This window comes from Apus apus, chromosome 3 (assembly GCF_020740795.1).
Source record: "Apus apus isolate bApuApu2 chromosome 3, bApuApu2.pri.cur, whole genome shotgun sequence".
Taxonomy (NCBI): Eukaryota; Metazoa; Chordata; class Aves; order Apodiformes; family Apodidae; genus Apus; species Apus apus.
Window position 1 is genome coordinate 47070100 of NC_067284.1, and position 22118 is coordinate 47092217.

General features: G+C 43.1%; 1 protein-coding gene across 2 annotated transcripts in view; it reads left to right on the forward strand.

Moving 5' to 3' along the window:
- The window catches only part of REL (REL proto-oncogene, NF-kB subunit), a 40762-nt gene extending 20085 nt beyond the window's left edge, over positions 1 to 20677 (forward strand). For both annotated transcript variants that reach the window (XM_051612988.1, XM_051612987.1), the window contains exons 5-10: positions 8291 to 8431; positions 15880 to 15984; positions 16302 to 16514; positions 16856 to 16924; positions 17038 to 17106; positions 17711 to 20677. In XM_051612988.1, the coding sequence (XP_051468948.1) occupies positions 8291 to 8431; positions 15880 to 15984; positions 16302 to 16514; positions 16856 to 16924; positions 17038 to 17106; positions 17711 to 18462 (1349 nt within the window). In that variant the 3' untranslated portion in view covers positions 18463 to 20677. The remainder of the gene's footprint in view (positions 1 to 8290; positions 8432 to 15879; positions 15985 to 16301; positions 16515 to 16855; positions 16925 to 17037; positions 17107 to 17710) is intronic.
- The last annotated feature ends 1441 nt before the right edge of the window (positions 20678 to 22118 follow it).

Sequence of the window (22118 nt, forward strand, 5' to 3'; positions counted from 1 at the left end):
TTTTTTTATTGTTTTTTTTTCCTCCACTTTCTTCTGGAACAGTCAAACAGTGCCTGTCCTGAGTCTCCTTTAGGGGCAGAGGTTTGGTATTGACCCTGTTAACAGAGGCAAAATGCCTGCAGTTTATGTATTACCTGTCTTGTCAGTAAGGGATGAAGTAACAGCAAGGCATGGGTCCACAATGTTGCCATCCAGACTTCTTGGTGTAAAGGGGCCATCATCTTCCAGGGTAGCCCAGGAGCCACAAGACGGGAATGGCAAAGGGAGGGTGAACCCTAACACGTGTTCTTTAGTGGCCTTCAAGCACACAGTGTGGATGCACACTGAATAAGGGTGATAATCAGCAACAGTAGAAAGTTGCTTGGTCAAGATTTATGGTTTTTAAAGATAATTTTCTCTAGCAGTCTTGCCTGTACTGTTAAAGCAAGAGATGCCTACCTCCAAATTCTGGGAAGATAAAAATTCAGGGTTTGCAGGTTATGCCCTGTACCTAGCTGGAGCTGCCTGCATCTGAGTCAGTCTGCGAGTGTACCTGCAAGGCTGTTTCACTCCGAGTTCCCCGCTGGTGGCTGGCAGCATTTATCATTTGCTGGGTTCAGTGTGGGCTGTACAAGGGGTGTGCATTCACTGGGGTACACATCTGGTGACTTGCACTCAGGTTGCTCCGCTTGGCTGCTCTGTTTGAGTGAGAATTGCTGTTTCCACACCATCACTAGATGTGTTTATCATCCGCTATGCTCACAAGGGTACCTTCCATGTATTTTTTTGTCCTTTAATAAGCTAAACGATTCTAGAAATCTCTCTTATCCCTGAGCACACCAGGGAAATGGCACTCAGTGGCAGCCTAATGTGTAACTCGGACTCCTTGGCATGATGGTGATATAAATAGCACAGCATCCAAGGAGCAGAGTGACTCCTCCAGTGGAGCTGGTCCATGTCTGCTTTCTAGGGTGTTTGTTTTCTTTTAGTAGCTGTTGAGTTGTGCCATACCCTTGTCTTCCCATGAACTGTCTGATGTACAGCCAACTCAAATTAAAAGAAGAGCCAGTCTTCAGTTAAGAGCTTTTGTGGGTGGGTGTGACTTGACATAGAGACAACAATTGAGTTAATAACAACTCAAGTTAATTATCAATGAGGAAAAGCCCTAAATGTGTTCTTAAAATTTAGGGGGAAACTGTACTTAGCAAAATATTGCTGAGCACTGACCTTTTCCTAGCCGAATGGATGACAGTGTGAAAACCCCTAGACTTAGGAACCCAGAGAACTGCCAAATTTCAAGCCATCGATGAAAAGGGGATTATAAATAACCTTTCCCTGGAGCTTGACACATGCTTAAAGTTCCTGTTCCTTTGTAACTGCTCTCGCTAATAAGCATTTAGCTCATGTTCAGGCTCTCCCCTCCCCGCACCCCGCGACGACTCTCAGCTCCCTTTGCCTCCGCAGTCTGTTCCTGCGCCCTTTCCCCTTTCCGCCCGCCCAGCCGCTGACCCCGCGGTGCCTTCGCACTCGTCACCCTCTCCACGACAGCCCCCGCACGCCCCCACCCCACACCCGGGCTCGTCCCCACGCTGGTCACGCTTGCTTCCTGCCCACGCACGCCCTCAGCCTCTCTCCGCAGCTTCCCTCGCTGCCGGCTGCGCTCCCGAGACGCTTCCCCCCCCCGCCTCTGGCGCGGCTCGCCCACGTCGGCCAAATTCAGCAGGGTCGGCCAAATTCAGCAGGGTCCCCCCTCTCCCCAGCCCCCTCGCTTCGCAGGGGATCTTACCGGGCCGCCGGGTGCTTTGAGTAAACGAGCAAAAAAATGTGATGAACCAGAAGAAGACAGGTTACAAGAATCTGGAAGCTTGAAGGGGTTTGAAGGTGCAGAGCGTCAGTGTCCTCTGTAATGAATGCCTCGGGTGTCAAACCTTAAACTTACTATCCTTAAAACGAATATGCAACCCCCTCCCCCCTCGACTACATTCTCAAGCTGAGAATCTCAGTAAAGCGAGAGTTATCTGCTTTTAAAGAGCAAATCCCCTTGAGGAAAGGTAAAAGTTCTGATCATAACATGACTTTTAGCTTTTATCTTTGGAAAGCCCTTTGTTCTTTCATTCCTCATGCAAATGCTTCTTGCTGTTTTTGCTGAAATTTTTATATTAACCTAAAGGACTACCCCTTTTCAAAATGTTTAAAAATTAAAAAGGAAATTACCAAGCAGAGGCATAAAAAATGCTGAGTTCTTTTTTTGTACTATGAACAGAAACTTCTATAAAATGTCTTGGAAACATACAGGACCTGCTGGATATATTTGCTTAAACCTGTTCAATTTTTGCCTTTTTTTTGTATTGGACTTAAAACAGGAGGAAAACCTAGATTCAGAGAGACATTGTCTAGACAGAGCAAGGACTGAGTTTAGAAAGTTAATTTGCATTCCCAGTTCATCCAGTGGCTTTTGTATCAGGCCATGCCATTCACCTGCCCTGCCTTTCTTTCTTCTGTAAAACAGGGAAATGTAACCGTACTAGTTTGGGCACTTATGACTGTAGGTTAGCATCTGAATTTTACAGTTGTTTGCCCTACTCAACCCCCTGAGTTTTCCTTCTTTAAAGCTGGGTGTTGCTGATGCTGTTGTTCTGTTGATAGGTACATGCAAAGGTTGGTGGTTTTTTTTTTGGTTGTTTTTTTTTGTTTGTTGGTTTGGTTTGGTTTTTTGTTTTTTGATGCAGGATTGATTGAAACTTACCTCTTCCTGGATCATAGAGGTACAGCCAGGCAGGGGTGTATCAGGAGAACAGTACTGCTGCCACGGCCCTTCCCTCCCTTAGTTCCCAGCTTTTGCCACTCAGCAAGTGCTAGTGGATGCTATTTATGCCTCTGCATGTGTAGACAAAAAACCTGGCCCATCATCCAGTACTGTGCATCCAGTTGCTGAAGCCCAGGTAGAAAGAGAGCACAATATTTTGCTTTTGACAGCTAGGGACAAATAGTACACCAGAACTATCTGCTCTTTCCTTTGTACTCGTATGATTGCAATTCACTTAGAAACAGCAAATGTAGCTCTGAACAAGCTGTTGAGGTCCTTTTTAGCTGTATGGAGTTCAGCTACGGGGGACACCAGTCAAACGTGGGCAATTCAGCATGTGCTGTGTTACTTGTCTGCTGTAGCCCTTCCATATAACTATACAGCCACAGCTGTGCCTACAGTGTGGGCATAGACTGGGGGGAGTAAGTTGAATCTGAAATGTGGCACTTAGAGGGACCTGTAACTTGCACCCGATGTCCTTGGCTGGTTGAGCCCACATAAACCAGCACCAGCACTGGAAGAGACAGTCATTCCTTTCACTGCCTGTGTCTGCTTCCACCATTTCCATTGGGCCAGGACTAGTGGTTGAGGGAACTGACTGACCTAGGACAAGCCTTTTCCTCTTTTCTTCTTGCAAGTTATTTTTCAGCCAGACCAGTTGATCTGATTCACCGCATGAGAACTAGTCCCAGCATCAGAGTTGTGCTGGAAATGAAGGTTGGGCAGAACCAGCCTTTTACAGCAAAACGTGTGGCACAGACCAAGTCAAACTGATCGGTCAGTATCAGGACTAAGGGGGGTGTCTTTGTGCTCCAGGAGCAAAATGCTTTGAGGCAAACCACCATTGTGTCATCACTTAAATGAAACTGAGCTCCCAGCATATGCCTAAATTAAACCCCATCATCTGCGTAAGAGAAAAGGCAGAATACACCTCATGGTGGTTATTAATGATGTGTGTTCACCAGCTGTCTCTTTCGTGAAGTGGTTTTTTTTTTGAGAGAGGTCATTCTCTTTGTTGGAGATCTAGTGTGGCCCCTCCTTGAGGAGGGAGGGTCACAAGATGTCCCTTTGCAGGGTAGACTGATACACTCAATGTCACACCACATCATTAGCCCTGGAAGTTTCCATGCAGGTTAAGTTTAGATGCTGAAGTACCTTCAACTCCACCCACTCTAAAGTTTCTGACATCATTTGTCTAGAAGTTGGGTGGAGGGCTGTACGTGAGGAATCTGCTATTTAATCAGGTGTCATGTTGTCAGTCAAAAAACCAAACACTTTATCATTTCTCTTCAGTGTTCAGAATAAACTTTCACTTTCACTGTATGAGTAAATACCAGAGCCCTTAATCCCCCAGTGATTTAATCAGCTAAGTGGAATTTCATTGGCCTTTCTGGATGTTGAAGACTGTTAATATAGTAAAAAAAAAATAAATTATAAATTAATAAACAGGAACAAACAGGAGGCCTGATCTTAATCAGCATCTTTAATTTTATGTGTAAATTTAGAATTGCATTTTGTTTGGGTTGAGCCCAGAAGATCTCCCAAGTTTGTGTAACAGAAGCAAATCCAAGGATTTCTCTGATTCAGTGGAAACCCAGCAAGGCTTCGGTGACATAAATCTCAGACAGGAACAACCCAAACCTGATGCCTGTGGTGCATGAACTGCTCAGATGAGCCAGCTCCAGTTGGAAGGAGTTTGTGGTTTAGCTTGTGTGGGGTGTTTTTGTGCCCACACTGGGATTCTTGTCAGTCTTTTCCCATGAATATCAGTCTCTTCCTGTGATAGTGGATCATGGCTTAGACAATTATTTCAACAGTAACTATTTTTTAAGTTGAGAAATCAACATTTCTTTCAGAAGAGTTGTAAACAGATTTTTAAATAAAAGGTTTACTAGTTATTGTAGCCCTTTTCAGGTTGAATGAGCTAATACTCCCAGTTTTGATTCTAACTCTAGATATTGTTTGTTAAATCCTATTGCTAGAATCTTGGTAAGTGGGGTTAGTTTTCATTTTCCACTATGCTGATGGTGTTTTCTTGCATTTTTTGGCAGCTTGTCCCATAATTAACTTAGAATTTTAATTCTGTTAAAATCTCATGTTGATTTATATGTGTTTGAGTTGCTAAGTGTTACTTTTGAAAGCTCTCCTTCCCCTTGTAAAAGCGCTATGCTTGCAAACATTCTTTCATATGCTCCTCTTTGCACAGATAACTATGGAAAATCAATTTCTAGCAGGTTAAGGCTATTTTTTTTAATTAGATTGGGCCAGCACAGGAACATACCAAGATTGTTGATTGGATTCCAGTTCTTTTGGTTGGCTTCATATGAAGACAGTAAGGCGTGGTGCCACATGGCAAGGAGCAGTCAGAAGGGGAAGGTGAACTCTTGCCAAGAGCAGAGTATGGCTTTCTTTTATTCATGTGTCATGTTCAAGCTTTTTTTACCCTATCTGCTCCCAACATGCTGCATCATGTGATGATTTTTTTTACTCCATGTCTAATGTCTCTGCTTCAGTAGAGCTGCTTGTGTGGAGCTTGCACAGGTCGAGGGAGCAGGCTGCTCGTCTTCAGTCCTTTCTCTTCCCCAAATCTTTAACATCATTTCTTAACTGTAATAACTTCAGGTTTGTCAGGTTTAACCCTGTCTGTTGTCCTTGGGTACAGAAGTCAGTGAAATAACACTGAATGACACGACCATCCTCCACAGGGCCATGCTCCAGGCATGAGTCGGTGTGTTTGTCTGCCCCATTTTTGTTTGCTTTTAATATTCGTAAGATGTAAGCCAGCATCCATTCGAGTTAGTGGCTATTCTCCAGTTGACTTCAGAGGGAGCAAAATTAGATGTTCCTTAAAAATAACAACATTTTATTTTGTTTGGGTGATTATATTTTAGGTGGGAATGAAATATGTTTTGAAATTGTGTGCTTCTTTAGATGACCATGAAATCTAGCCTCTCTATATTTTTGTCATCGCAGGATGGAGTTGCAGCTGCCTTGTTCTCCTTTTTCGCTCTGTTATGTTCTTCTCATCTGATTAAAAATAACGCAACAGGAATCAATCTTGACTGAGCACTTCCTCTTTCAAACTAGAAATTTTTTAAATTGTATTAAATAATTTATAAGAACATGCAAGTTAAGAGCAGTGGTTTTTTGCCTGTAGTACAATGAACCATATACAACAAGTCTGTTTCTTGCCGCTATTGGCATACCCCACCTTTCTTCTGTCAGCTGGTTAAACAGATTTACTGGGAATTTGCAGAAGTTCATAGTATAGGAAATGATGTAATTTAAACATTAGCATTACTAATTTTCTCCGTATCTAGTGTATTTTTGCATTTCTAGAGTTCTCTTGGGCTTTAATTTGGCTGTTATTTGTTTCTGAGGAAGAGGCTGCTGCGCCCATGGAAAATGCAGCCCAGGACGGGTCCTGCTTTAACCAGGGAGAGAGAGACTTGATTGCACAGCCACAAAGTCCTCACTTTTGATTCAGAATCAAAAGCCAGATCCAGATTTTGTGCTTGGCTTCTGCCTAAAATAAGTTGACTTGGACAAAGATATTCAATCTTCGTGCTAAATTTAATTTTTAAGAGGTTTAAAATTTCACTACTGGTCAGGGTCTCTGGCTGGGTCCACAGAGTCACCAATGACTAATACAACACACAAGCATAAGCCTTGATGCCAGAGCATCCTTGGGAGCTAATTGCCTGCTGGCTGTGATGTCAGAGCATGGATTAGAAGAATCAGCTGAGCTACTGGGAGCACAGGAGCATTGCATTATCCCTTCTGCAAGGTGCTATCAAGACAATGCACGTTTCTTATTTTCTGAGTCAGGCTGTATCAAGAAGCAGTTAGGCTGTACAGTCGGTCAAAGCTGAGTTATGATTAACAGCTCTGTGTTCCAAACCTGTTGTCTAAAGATCCTCATTTAAGTTAGCAGGTTAAGTTAGCTAATGAAGTACTTCAAATTACAAAACTTCTCTATATATCTGGTAATACAGTCAGCCACCGTCTTGCAAAGTGCACGCTGGCAGAAATCCCTTGGGCACCAGCATTTCAGATGTTGCATATGTGGTTACTGCTTAGTTTTGTACTCACTGATGTATTTGTCTTGAAATATGGCTGCGCTGGACTTTTAAAAGGGAAGGGTGGTTTGATTTCTTTTTACAGTGGAGACCAGAGAAACAGATATTCAGAACACCAAAAAAAGACATGAAAATGCCAGTGGAAAGTATTCTGAGCTCAGTGTATTTATTATTTCACACTATGAAAAGGTGAAAGGAATAAATCATTCAAGTGGGCATTGTGGGATCCCACTCATGGCAGGGTGGAGACCACCCCTGCAATAAATGTTAAAGGTCAAAGAATTGCAATCTAATCCGTACAGGGTGATCCCCAAACATCTTATCACAGGCACGTTTAATCTTTTATTCTTGCAAGAGGCCTTTGAAAGGGCAGGGGAAAGAGTGAACTTGAGAGGTTGTGATCTGTTGACTTGGCATATGTTCACTTTAGGCAGTGGCAAGGAGTATCTAGTGATGCTGAACTGCTACTTTTAACAGTTTGGAAAAGACAGACATTTTAAAATTACCTTCATTATCACTACTTCTACTTAAATGAAATTAAATAAATTTCTCATTTTTCTAGCACTGAATGTCAACATAATAGTTAATGTTGGACCTTAAAGGAAAGCATGGAATTCAGACAGGGCTACTTTTCCCAGAATCACCTGTTGAGCTAGGAGTACATGAAATGCTCAGAAATTATATCCCAGGCCTGAGGTCTTGAAATTAAAATGAGGCACAGAGGGATCAAAACTGAAATGCTGTGCTTGGTTTATGCATTACACTGGGAGGAATATGTCAGTCCAGCAAGGGTTTTCCTGTTGTATTGCAAAATTGTATCCTAATGGCACCACTACTCACTATTCTCAAAGGTATCCACGTAACGCAGATGTTGATGGGAGGGAAGAGATGGTTTATCTTGTTTTGGCTTAATTCTTGCCCCAAGATCTGCCTTCTCGTAATTTTTCCATCTCAGTTTCTAGGGGAAAATAGAGATACCACATAGCAGAAGTCTGTCAGTGTTGCTGAAAATCTTCATCTATGTCCTAGGGCTTAGCTTGTATTGAAAGATTTCTCTTTGGCAACAGATTCATTTAGTGAATTTTATCATGAGAAACATGTCCAGGGAATGGCTTTGAAACTATAGCTACATGAAAAGTGGTCTGGAAGGCAAGGTGAGGAAACCAGAGGCAAGAAACAGCTGGAGAACTAGGATGGTTTAGCCATGTTTGATGACGGAAAAGCATTAAAGGCTTTTGTATAATTTATTATGTACAAGGAATTAATACATGCAGCCTCTGTAAAGGTAGCAGGAACTATGGGAACATTTTGTTTGCCTTGGCAACACCAACTCTTTTACAAGTGGAGATTCTTCCCTGGTTTGTTAAAGAATTATTGTTGGTTTTGGTGACTAATCCTCAGTCTTGTCTTTCCTTCTGCTGTTCAGTGCCTGAAGAACAGCTGCACAATATCGATGAGTACGACCTCAATGTTGTCCGCCTCTGCTTCCAAGCTTTCCTTCCCGATGAACATGGCAACTACACGTTAGCTCTTCCTCCTTTGATTTCCAACCCCATCTATGATAACAGTAAGTACCACCTCATTCAAATGCATGTGTTTTTTTTTCTCCTTTGCTTTTTCTCTTTTGCTTATGATGAAAAATGCCAGGCCAGTTTCTGAGGTCTGTGCTGGTCTTTTGTGTCACTTCTATGGCTTGGGACTGCTAGATGCATGTCTGACCCATGGCAGGTCAGTGAGCTTAAACCCAAAATATAATCCTGGAGTGAACTGTTGTCCCACAAGAGTAAGAATGGCCCATCACATTTGTGGACTCATGTATTGGTGGTTTCTCAGCCCTTGCTCATGTATCATAGCAATGACTGCAAGGAAATGCTGCTCCTGACGTACCAAGCGATTAAAGTAAATAGCAGTGAGATGGATGGCTGCCATAAGACTGCTCTGTTTTCCAAGAGTGTCCTCTAAAGCCTTTTTGAACCCCTGAGGACTCTTGCCTTTGCCTTGTGAGAGCTCTAGAGCAGGACTTGAGAGAGAAGTTGATACCAGTGACAAACTGTCTTAATGCTTTTATATATGAGCTTTGTATCTCGGTTGCTATTTTCAGTGTATAGGGAGGTAACGGGGGCATGTTTTATCATGCTCTGGAAGGGTGCAGAAGTATGGTCATTACTTTAGGAGAAACTACTGAATGAGGTCTGCATTTTGTAAAGCTGATGTTAGAATTGTGTTGATGTGGCCATAACCCCTATGAAAATGTTGAATATGAACTTGGGTGGTTTTCATATTTTTAGAGCCTCTTCCAGAATTATCTAGAATTTGGAGCTGTGTGCATGGGCTTACTGAGAGCCCTTGTAGTACTAGAGTAATGAGGGTTGAGATAAAACTGATGTACAAGATTTGCAGCTATGTCTCAGATGCCATTTAGAAATGTGCCAAATCATGATTACTCATCTACTTTGATTGACGTCAGTCTTTGCTAAGCTGCTGAAGTGACAGATAGCTGTGTGTGGGGAAGCTTGGCTTTTCAGTGTGGGTGTATGTGGGCAGCTCCTGATATACTGTAGGTATCTCAAATGCTCCATGTAACGTAGCAGCGGTGTAAATAAACCGGTGCATAACTGTAACCACAAATCGTAAAATATTATGCTACTCTTGTCTGGAACAGTGGTTTCAGATCTGAATTTCTTTTTTAAATCTTAGCCTTTTTAAACCTGCTCTGGTTAAACCCAGACAGAACTGGGTAAGGTCAGGTGATGACTTCAAATAAAAGATAAAATTGTAAAGTACAATTGGAGATCCTAGGTTGTTTTGATTTCAAGCTTTCACAGAACTGTCCAGATCAGGAGCAATAAAATTATTCAGAGCTTTTCTGAAGATCAGCTTGCACATTTTAAATCTATTTTCTTCTTTACTTTCTAATACTTTGTAGTCTCTACCTGCTTTGGAGAATAGAAATACACAACAATAATATGAACATAATATTTGGGCAATCACGTTAGCAGAGACCCCAAGCTGATAAAATTCAGTATTCCAGGCAGTTTCTGTTTTCAGTTGTTTATAACATTAACTGTTTTGAACAGAAATTTCCCACGTTGTGAATCATACCATGCTGAAAACTCTTGGGAAGAGTCAGAGCAGCTCACCATTTCTGAGAAATGAGGTTAGGGGAAACATGTTGTTTTGCCCTTGTTGAAAGGGATATGATTTGGGGTAGAAGCTCGTTTTCCTAGGGATTTGTTATCAGAGATGTGCTTCTGGAGAGTGAGGATCAACAGGAACTTGGCAGGAGTTGTGAGGGGCTAACAGGAGAGGGTGGGTCTGCTGGCATCTGTGTTTCTTACCTTCATCCTCCCTTCTAAACTTGCCTTAAAATAAAAGGCAAACCAACAAACTTTGGGCTAGGAGACACTCCCAAAAACCTGTTAAAAGGCCATCGAGTGCCATTCAAGCACAGAGAAGTGAAACAAAGGTAAAATTAGTCTTCTCATTGCAATTCTTAATTTACGCTTCCTGTGAAAAACGCACAATGACACTGTCAATCATATGATCCTGTGCTGTTTCTGGGTTTGTTTTGTTTCCTCTCTCTTCAAAGTTTCTGATTCATTCAGCAAGTGAAGTGGCATGTGTCATGTAGTAAATGAGGCACCCGCTTCTCCTATTAATAATAATAATAGTAATAGCTGCAGATAGTAACTATGTAATTGGGTCTGGCCTCAGGTTACCAGGAGCTCTGTTTTAAGCGTCATGTGTGTTGTGCTACAGCATACCTGTGCAGTACCATGAAAGACTGGGCAGGAATTGACTCAAACTGAGAGTCTAAACTATACATATATAGAGAGAGAGTCTAAAGAGTGTCTAAAGCATGTATGTGTGTGTATATATATATACACATACACTATATATATATACACATGTATATATATATATTTATATACTGGGGGATTGGACTAGATGATCTGATGATATTTTGAGGTCCCTTCCAACTCCTAAGATTCTGTGATTCTGTGATTTATTTATTTATCTTTTTGAGGGTGATACCATGAGTTTTGGTTTTGTATTTCCTCTCAGTGCCTGGATCAGGGAGCCCTTGGTGGTGGGGCCTTGTGTTGCTGTGGCGGTAGAAGGTTCAGTTTTCGAGTAACAAAGCGTCACCAGCCAGGTCTTCCCAGGGGTTTTAAATACATATGGAGTTGATGTAAGAAGATGAGAAAACATCATGGCACAGCATAGTTTTGTTCTGTTAGGATTGGAGAGGTGGAAGAGGGTGCAGTAAACAATGAATATGGTCATAAACAGTAGCAGAGAAATTAGCATCAATTAGTTCATATACTGAGTGAAGACAGGGTCTTGAAATTAGTATATGCTCATGTATTATAGAATCATAGAATGGTTTGGGTTGGAAGGGAATTAAAGATCTTCTAGTTCCAACCCCCCTGCATGGACAGGGACACCTTCCACTAGATCAGGTTGCTCCAAGCCCCATCCAATGACTTTGAACCCTTCCTGGGATGAGGCTTCCACAGCTTCCCTGGGCAACCTGTTCCAGTGTCTCACCACCTTCACACTTGAAGAATTTCTTCCTAATGTCTAACCTAAATCTCCCCTCTTCCAGTTTTAAACCATTACTCTTTGTCCTCTCACTACAAGCCGTTGTAAAAAGTCCCTCCCCAGCTTTCCTGTACCCCTTTCAGGTACTGGAAGGCCGCTATGAAGTCTCTTTGGAGCCTTCTCTTTTCCAGGCTGAACACCCCCAACTCTCTCAGCCTGTCTCCAGAGCAGAGCTGCTCCAGCCTTCTGATAATCTTTGTGGCCCTTCTCTGGACTCTCCAGGAGCTCCCTATCCTTCTTATGTTGGGAGCTCCCGAATTGGACACACTACTCCAAGTGGGGTCTCGTGAGTGCTGAGTAAAGGGGGAGAATCCCCTCCCTTGACCTGCTGGCTATGCTTCTTTTGATGCAGCCCAGGACACGGTTTCTGGTCTCCAGTGCATGTTGCCAGCTCATGTTGAGCTTCTCATCCAACATCACCTCCAAGTCCTTCTCCTCTGGACTGTTTTTGATCCATTCTCCACCCAACCTGTATTTATGCTTGGGATTGCCCCGACCCAGACCGTTACGACAGCAGTGCTCTGAACTCTCAGCACAGCCCCACTTATGTCCCTCCTTTATCCCAGTATCCCATACCCATTGTGTACTGCTCTCCCTCACTTTTCCCTGCCTCCCCCTCCCAGATTTCCCCATTTCACAAAAATACTCCAAATGTCCCCTTCTGATACATACTTTAAAGTATATCTGATGTACTTAAAAGTGTCAACACAGCATATAGGCACAGGAACTGAACTTGAAATTCTAGAGAGTTCTTCCACTCTTTTGTGTTTTTGTTGTTTTTTTGTTCTTTGTTACTTCTGCATCACTATATTGTAGTACAAGTGCCCTTTTAAATAAATTGCAACTATCATGAGTGCTGCCCATGTACAGCCACAGCGTGGAGTTTAATTTTGAGCATTTGAGGATGAAATCTGCTACCCTGAGCAAATGCATGAAGGTTAAACTCCTAGACCTGTTCACAAAGACCTGGAGAAGGAAATAGAGAGGTTTGAAGGCCAAATATGTCTGAGACTCTGAGGGGGGAATTTTCTTGATTTGCTATCTCAGCTTTTTCTAGAGGACCGTGATTGTAACTGGTAATCAGCCCTTCAAAGAACTGCTTTTAATTCTACAGCTCAAAGGGCAGCGTGGTCGAGCAGAATAACATCATCAGGGGAAGTATTTTGAGAACACTCTAGAATCAGGGAGTAAGCGACTTTAAACTAGAGTTGAAAGGGGAAGAGCATGGAGCTTCATGTGCTAAAAAAATGCATAGGTCACTGGTTGGTTAGTTACTGGGGAAGTGCCCGAAAACAGCTAGCTAGGAAATAGGAGTTCTGCTCACAAAGAGAGGGTGGAGTCATCAACCCAACTGAAGTGCATCTACATCAGTGCATGTAGCATGGGCAGCAAACACGAGCAGCTGGAAGCCACTGTGCAGCAGGGTTGCTATGACTTAGTTGCCATCGTGGAAGCATGGTAGGATGACTGTCATGACTGGAATGCTGCAATGGATGGATAGAAGCTCTTCAGAAGGGATAGGCAAGGAAGGAGAGGCAGTGGGTGGCTCTATACATTAGGGAGTGTTTTGATTGATAGAGCTTGACTATAGTGATGATGGAGTTGAGTGTTTATGGGTAAGGATGAAGGGGAAGGTGAGTAAGGCAAATACTGTGCTGGGAGTCTGTTACAGACCACCCAGCCAGGATGAGGAAGCAGATGAAGTATTCTGTAAGTGACTGGCTGAAGTCTCACTATTACCAGCCCTTGTTCTGGCTGGGGACTTCAACCTACCGCACATCTGCTGGAAATGTAACACAGCAGAGAGCAGGCAGGCTGGGAGGTTCCTTGAGTGTGTGGAAGATAACTTCCTGACACAGCTGGTAAGTGAGCCTAGCAGGGGAGGTGCCTTGATGGACCTCCTGTTCACAAACAGAGGAGTGGCAGGAGATGCAGTGGTCGGAGACTGTCTTGGGCTTAGTGGCCACGAAACAGTGAAGTTTTCAATTCTTAGTGATGAAAGGAAGGGGGTTAGCAAAACCTCCACCATGAACTTCCAGAGGACAGACTTTGGCCTGTTCAGGAAATTGGTTGAGAGAGTCCCTTGGGAGACAGTCCTGAAGGTCCAGGAGAGCTGTACACTCTTCAAGAAGAAAATGTAAAGGCCCAGGAGCAGGCTGTCTCCATGTGTGGCAGGATCAACGGGTGGGGAAGATGGCTGGCCTGGCTGAACAGGCAGCTTTTGCTGGGACTTAGGAAAAAAAGGAGGGTTTACCACCTTTGGAAGAAGGGATAGGCAATTCAAGAGGAGTACAGAGATCTCGTTGGTCACACAGGGAGAAAATTAGGAAGGCAAAAGCTCAGCTAGAGTTCAACTTGGCCACCGTCATAGGGGACAACAAAAAAAAGTTTATATAAGTACATGAGCAATAAAAAGAGAGCGAGGGAGAATCTCCATCCTTTACTGGATGTGGGGGGGAACACTGCAACCAAGGATGAGGAAAAATCTGAAATGCTTAATGCCTTCTTTGCCTCCATCTTTAATAGTCAGACCAGCTTCCCTGAAGGTATTCAGCCTCCTGAGCTGGAAGATAAGGATGAAGAGCAGAACAACCCCCCCCACATAATCTGGGAGGAAGTAGTTAATGATCTGCTTCTGCACCTGGACAGGCACAAGTCTATGGGGCTGGATGGGATCCACCCTAGAGTGCTGAGGGAGCTGGCTGGGTAGCTCGCCAAGTCTCTCTCCATCATTTATCAACAGTTCTGGTCAACAGGGAAGGTCCCAGATGACTGGAGGCTGGCTAATGTGACACCCACCTACAGGAAGGGCCGGAAGGAGAATTCGGGAAACTACAGGCCTGTCAGCCTGACCTTGATACTAGGAAAGATCATGGAGAGGCTTGAGTGAGCTCTTGTGGCAAGTACAAGGCAGCCAGGGGATCAGGTCCAGCCAGCATGGGTTTATGAAAGGGAGGTCTTGCTTAACCAACCTCATCTCTTTCTGTGACCATGTGACCTGCCTCTTGAATGAGAGGAAGGCTGTGGATGTTGTCTGCCTAGACTTTGGAAAGGCCTTTGACACCATCTCCCACAGCATTCCCCTGGAGAAGCTGGCAGATCATGGCATAGACAAGTCTACTCTTCACTGGGTAAAAAACTGGCTGGATGACTGGGCCCAGAGAGTTGTGGTAAATGGGGCCAAGTCTAGTTGGCAGCCAGTGACCAGTGGTGTCCTGTCAGGGCTCAGTTTTGGGGCCAGTCGTCTTCAGTATCTTTATCAATTATCTGGATGAAGGGATTTAGTGAACCCTCAGTAAGTTTGAAGACAGCATCAAATTGGGTGGGAGTGTTGATCTGCTCAAGGCTAGGAAGGCTCTGCAGAGGAACCTGGACAGGCTGGATCGATGAGCCAAAGCCAGTTGTATGAGGTTGAACACGGCCAAGTGCCAGGTCCTGCATTTCAGTCACAACCCCAGGCAACGCTACAGGCTTGGGGAAGAGTGGCTGGAAAGCTGCCCAGCAGAAAAGGACTTGAGGGTGCTGGTTGACAGCAGCATGCCCAGGTGGCCAAGAAGGCCAGTAGCCTCCTGGCCTGCATCAGGAACAGCATGGCCAGCAGGAGTAGGGAAGTGATTGTGCCCCTGTACTCCACACTGGTGAAGCTGCACCTCGAGTGCTGTGTGCAGTTCTGGGCCCCCCACTATAAGAAGGCCATTGAGGTGCTGGAGTGTGTTCAGAGAAGAGCTACCAAGCTGGTGAAGGGTCTAGAGAACAAATCATATGAGGAGCGGCTGCAGAAACTAGGGATGTTTAGTCTGAAGAGGAGGCTGAGGGGAGACCTCATTGCCCTCTACAACTACCTGAAAGGAGGTTGTAGTGAGGTGGGTGTTGGCCTCTTTTCCCAAGTGAATAATGACAAGGCCAGAGGAAATGGCCTGAAGTTGCAGGAGGGGAGGTTTAGATTAGATATTAGGCAGAATTTCTATACTGAAAGAGTGGTCAGGCACTGGAACAGCCTGCCCAGGGAGGTGGTTGAGTCACCATCCCTGGGGGTATTCAAAAGCCATGTAGATTTGGTACTTCAGGACATGCTCTAGTGCCCAAGGTTGTGGGGGTTTTTTGTGTTGACAGTTGGACTTGGTGATCTTACAGATCCTTTCCAACCTTAATCATTCTGTGATTTGGTGGCAGAGCTGCACTGGTATGTTGTGCTTGGAGATGAGCAGCCAAGAGCTGATGGGATGATGGAACATCAAGCCTTACTTCTGAATTTCCTGTATGGAGTGACTTGTTTAGTGTGGATTTTGGGGTGTCACACTCCTCCAGCTGTTGCCTTTCCTTCTCATGCCTTAGCTTCCAGCAACTCATCTTCAATAGTGACAAAGTTACAGTAAGTCTTTCTCATAAAATTTTCCTGTTCCTTTTCAGGAGCCCCCAACACGGCAGAATTGAGAATTTGTCGTGTGAACAAGAACTGCGGAAGTGTAAAAGGAGGAGACGAAATATTTCTGCTGTGTGACAAAGTCCAGAAAGGTAACCTTGACTTGTTTTTTAATTTCCCTTCACCCCAGATGGTGGACACTACCACTTTATAGCTGGGGAACTAAAGCCTTTCATCACACTCCTGTGTAAGTGATCTGGTTTGAGAGCTGGGCAGAACAGCTCTCAGGTTCGAGAGCTCTCAGCACCTCTGAATGATACTCAGTACCTTTAAGGTGGAACCACTTGCTTTCCATCTGAATTTTGAGTCCAAGTCCCTTCTTTGTTCCCCCCCCCCTTTTTTTTTTCTGCTGCAAGTTCTCAGTTTTCTTCTTCAGTTTAACAAGCATCTTCTGTTTCTCATGGACTAGATGATATCGAAGTCAGATTTGTCTTGGACAACTGGGAGGCTAAAGGTTCCTTCTCACAAGCTGATGTTCACCGCCAAGTTGCAATTGTGTTCAGAACACCACCATTTCAGAGAGACATCACTGAGCCCATCACGGTGAAGATGCAGCTGAGAAGACCTTCAGACCAGGAAGTCAGTGAACCTATGGATTTCCGATACCTACCAGATGAAAAGGGTATGGCTCCAATTAGCTGAGTTTCTGAAAAGCCATCATTAGTGCAGAACTCGTGTTGATAAGAAACAGTAGTTTAAGTAGTAAAAATTCTACAACACGGCTTCTACAAAATAATTTGTGTTTTTAAAAAGTAACAAGTTAGTTTGATCCCTCTTTCAATGAAAACATCAAGAATCACTGTTAATGACATTGTCTTTGTTAGTGCTGTTACATCTGAAATATTTTCCTTTAAATATATTTTGCTACAATTAGAGGCCACTAGTAGAAGTTCTAGAAACTTCCTTTACTAATTATATCAAAGAGAAATGTAACACTTTTCCCTGCCATGCCTTTCTCTGTAGATCCCTATGGAAACAAAGCAAAAAGGCAAAGATCAACGTTGGCTTGGCAAAAGCTCATACAGGACTGTGGTAAGGAAAATATTTGTCTTCTTCTTGTTTGAGCGGACTTGCATTTAGATGGAGTTACTTTCTATAAAAGCAAACATCCAGTATATGTAGACTCATGCTTGCTTCTGTTGCAGGATCAAATGCAACAGAGAGGCCCAAAGTACCACCATTCCCTGCTCCTGAAGGGAAGCCGATTAAGAAAGGTAGGGTTTTTTTGCATGCAAGTCCCAATCTGACAGCTGTTTGAAATAGTTAATGGCATTTTTCAGGGGGTACTGAAGTTCCCAAGGCAGCTTTTCTTCTTCCTTTTCCTCCAGATGCTTCTCAAAGCCTCAGACATGCTGCAACACCCCCTTTGCACAGGAGGGGGCTACACCTTCTTCATCTTTAAGCACTGTCTGCTTTCAGCCTTAATTTAGATAACTACTGGTTTTCCTCTGTTTTCAGATACTCAGCCCTTCAAACCTTTGCTTGGTTCCTTGGCCTTCCCTCCTCTTTGCTTGAAATTCTAATATTCTTTTCAGGGTTTCTTCCTGAAAGGTACCAGTACTTTTACTGTACAAATGAAAGCAATCAGGTTTATACTTAAATGTAGCTGTCACATTCAGCATTTGCTCTAGAGGTGGATAGCTGTCTTGCTGTTCTCCAGAAATTCAGGGTCCACCCTGGGGAGCAGTTTAGCAAGTGCAAATGCATATATATTCTTAATAAAATAGCACTGTTTCTGCTTTGCATTTTACAGTTTGTAATTGAAAAATAATATTAAAAAATGGCATTAAAATGCAGTCTCCTCTTTCCTTTCCATAGAACCGAAAATGTTTTCATCCCCACTGATGATGCCAGGGTTCCTAACCAACACCAGTCAGATCTACCCTCTCTGCAACCAGATCCAGGCGGCGCCAGGGGGGCCAGGGAAGCCGGACTCACTGTCCTCAAGCTGGCAGCAGATGTTCAGCCCCTCTCCTTCTGCCAGCAGTCTGCTGGGCACCCACCCGCAGAACAGCTTTGGGGCAGACATGTCGCAGTCCAATGTTACTCAGGGCAGCAGCTCTCTCCCAGCTTTCCACGACAACACTCTGACCTGGCCTGATGAGAAAGATTCAGGCTTCTACCAGAATTTCGGCACTGCAAACGGGGTGGGACCGGTGTCGACTACAGATGTGCGGAGCATGCCTAGTAACAGCATTGGGCACCAGGCGCATCCCACCAGCATGGAGACTGATGACATGAACTGCACCAGTATCAACTTTGAGAAGTTTAATCCAGTGTTAAACACGAGCAATCACAGGCAGCAGCTCCAGCAGGTGCCTGCACCTTGCCCGCCTTTTGCAGCCCTGGGCAGTACACCTTTCAACCCACAGTCTAACTTAGCTGATCCGACAGTTTATGGTTATTTAGACCAAGAAGTTTTAAGCCAATCGAGACTATCCACCAACCCCATCCCAACCCATCCAAATAGCATTGCAGATAACCAGTTCTATGACACCGATGGTGTCCACACTGATGAGCTCTATCAGTCTCTGCAGTTGGATAGCATTTTACAAAACTATAACCACTGAGCCAGCAGTGTCAGGCTGGCCGCAGGTACGTAGCGCTTTTCAAGCTGTGTGAAGAGGAGGAACTTACCCTTCTGGAGTCCCTTCTTTCTCTTTCAGAATGTTACTATACAAGTTTCACCTTATAACTTCAGGTTATATATTACAGCCCAAAGACTGGTGCCCATAAAGAAGAGAGGTGGGAGTAGGGTTTAGGGTTCTATACCTTAAAAGTACATTGTGTGCATATTTTTCCGCTGTTGGAAAAGGGAACTGCTAACACTTAAATCTTCCTTACCTGTGAGGACTGTAAATGCTGGCATCTTCAGAAGGGTTAAAATTTCAAATACTTCACAGGTTTAAACTTGTTTGAAAAATAACTATTTTTGCTATGGAAATTAAATTTGATAAGACAGAAATTAGGAAAAAATCCCGGCACGTGGGCACTCTAGTTCAGATGCACTTAACAATGTTAAGGTTTTACTCCACTTACTTGAAAGGTTTAGGTTTCTTATCTTCTTTCATATAAAATATTCTCCTAAAACAAGACCACACATCGATTTTCCGCATTTTTACCACACTCCATTTGCTTTGAAGGCAAATTTACTCTAAAATTTTTTTAATGACTATGTCATTGTTAGATGTATTTTAAAAGACCGGAAGGTTTGAGTTTTTAAATAGTCCAGCTCTGTTGTACATGAATCACTGCACAAAAGGACGAACAGAAAGTGAGGACTTCTCTGCACTGGATCCCAAGAGCACTATATTAAATGACAAACCCCTGTTGCTTTAGGAATGGAGCACACTCTTACTTCTCTGAAAGTTGGGGGTTTTTTGTGTATGTAGCTGTGATGTGTATGTGATTTTGAGCAGCAGAAATATGCTGAGCCGAAGCATCTTCCCACCCTCTCCTCAGGTATCCCAGCAGTTTCCTGCTATGCAAGTGACTGCTCAAAAGGCGGCTCAGATCTTGCCTCCCCACTGTCCCCTCCCAAGAGAGCTTTGGGGCAAACCTGGAGGCAGTTTTAGCACAGGCTCATCTAGATGCACCCTGTTAACAACATAAGGCCTTTTCAGCCAGTACTAACCAAAAATAGCATGCTATAATCTGTACCAGAAACCAGAACTTCCTTCCACTTGCTTCCCAGTCTTTGTTCTTAGCCTGAGTTGCGAGATATTCACAGAATCACAGAATCCTTCTGGTTGGAAACAACCTTTAAGATCATCGAGTCCAACCATAACCTAACTCTACCAAACATTACCAAATCCCATCCTTAAATCGTGTCCCTGAGCACCACATCTACACGTCTTTTAAATGCCTCCAGGGATGGTGGTTCTACCATCTCTCTGGGCAGCCTATTCCAGTGTTTAATTACCCTTTCAGTGAAGAAGTTTCTTCTAATATCCAATCTGAACCTCCCCTGTGACAGCTCGTGACAAAAACCTCCCCAGTGACAGCTCATATGGATGTAACTGGCTGGGTAAGACACTTTACTCTGCGTTATAGGGCTTTGCTATTTTATTATTATTATTATTTTTAAGAAGCAACACAGCAAGAAATAGATGAGTATTTCTTAAGTTTACAGCTGGTGTGTATAGCAGATAAGGCTTAAGAATCTAATAATTACTGTTAGCCAACATAAAACTGCACCATGGAAAGAAGCAACAAAATAACATACTTGTATATATAAAAACCAAAAAAGCACAACCCCAAATAAAAAAAAGCCACGTGAGATGTTTAGTTGTATGGAAGGTAGAAAGGAGCTCCAACAAACCTCCGTGGTTCGTAGGAAAGCAATGACTTTCTAACTGCAGTAATTAACAGGGTTCAAAGCGATAAGGTGGTGCTGCTCTCACGCATTACATGAGTTACCTTCAGCAGCATGTAGGATCTAGGATATTTGAAGTTTGGAAAACTGCTTCCCCTCACTCCAAGTACACAGCGCATTGAATTAACTCGCACCATTTTAAAGTGGTTTTTCCTCACTTCTGTGTAGCTCCTCTGCAGTCTTAAGAAATAGAAGGACGAAAGAAATACAAAGAAAGCTTGAAATGTGTTGTTTATTCAGTTCTTTTTTTTGAAGTTCTCAATTTTCAGTATATTAAATGTAAACATTTTACTCACTTAATCGAAAGCTCTTTATAGTACATGTTTTTACTGTATAATTAAATATTTTCAAAGTTCTGTTTTCCTTTGTAAACAAGTTCGTTTGGTAATTAAAAAAACTGGTTATACTAAGTACTCAGCTTCTGCAACCTTCTCAGAGTCCTGATGTCCCTCACTGCAGGAAAGCCAGATAAATGGAAGAAGGTAGGATATGAGTTGCTTCTCTGGGGGCTTTTTACAGTATTTTCTGCTCAGTTACCACTGGGCACCACAAAACCTGAAGCAACGTGTGCAGTAAGGGTTCACCTGCACACAGCAATTTTTTGTGGCAGAGCAATTGACTATTGAGTCAGGGGGGACAAATTACAGGTGACCAATGGTTTAGAGAAATACTATGGCTTTATTTTGAGTCCTTCCAGTGCAAAGAAGGATGATGCTAAGGAACACAACCTTATTTTTTAGTATTTTTCACATAATATGCTAGAAAATACATACTTTTTCCACACAGACCTTGTGAACGAGATTAAATCTTACTCTCACAAACCATCCTATTTGCGTACTCACAAGCAGGTATTTTCCTTTTAAAAATAAGGTAAAGGCTGAAGTACAAGGTTAATATTGCTGCAATATTAATTACAGATTACGATAGTTCAAAGTGTTACCTTGCATTAGAAACTGCAGACTTTAAACAGAGTTCAAGAAACCAGTTTACATCTCTCACTTTCAAATTTTCACATGATCACTGAACAATAATGAGCTAAAGAGCTGTAGAGATAGTTGCATCATCAGCAACTCACTCCTCACTTGGATACTTCACATTTATGATAAAAATAAGCAATTTGGGATTTTTTTGTGGACCTCTCTACATTGTATGGAGAACAGATTAGATTCGGCACATTTTGTCTAATCCTTGTAGCCTTGTTTAGCTGCACTTCAACTTGTAACGTGCTCTCCACCGTCACCATGATAACGTAGAGCAGAGTGCAGAAAGAGCTGGGGACAGGAGAACCTCGAGTGTCTTTGGCAGGAGCTCTCTCTGATTCTGCTTCCTTAGCTCTACTTCCCCTTGGAACAGCTCCTCTCGTGCCTGGCATGTCCATAGTGCTGTCTTGTTTATGTTTTTTACCTTGTAGTTTGTGGAATTTATAAATCATATTTTGGCTTGCTTTTGAGTTTCAAGAAATCACATCGATACAAGACTGAAATTCTCTTTTGCTTGTTTTCTGAATTCAGTGTCTTAAGTTTTCCATCATTCACGACACTTCCTTCCTGGGTACAGATTATTATCTGAGACGACTACTCCTGGAATCTGTTGCGCATAACAGCTTTCAGATTAAAAAAAAATAATAAATTGCTGTCTGAATCATGTTCCTATTGTTCTTATGTCAGAAAAAACAGGAGCTTCTGAACTACTGCCATACTTAACGTTACAGTGGACTAGGAAAACAACTGATGAGACAAGTTTTGGCAGCTCGTCACAGGCAGTGTGCATAAGAGTTAGACTCATTTTTCAAGATCAGTTTTTAGGACCTCTTTTTAAAAATGTATTTATTAATGCCTTTTTGAGACTTCA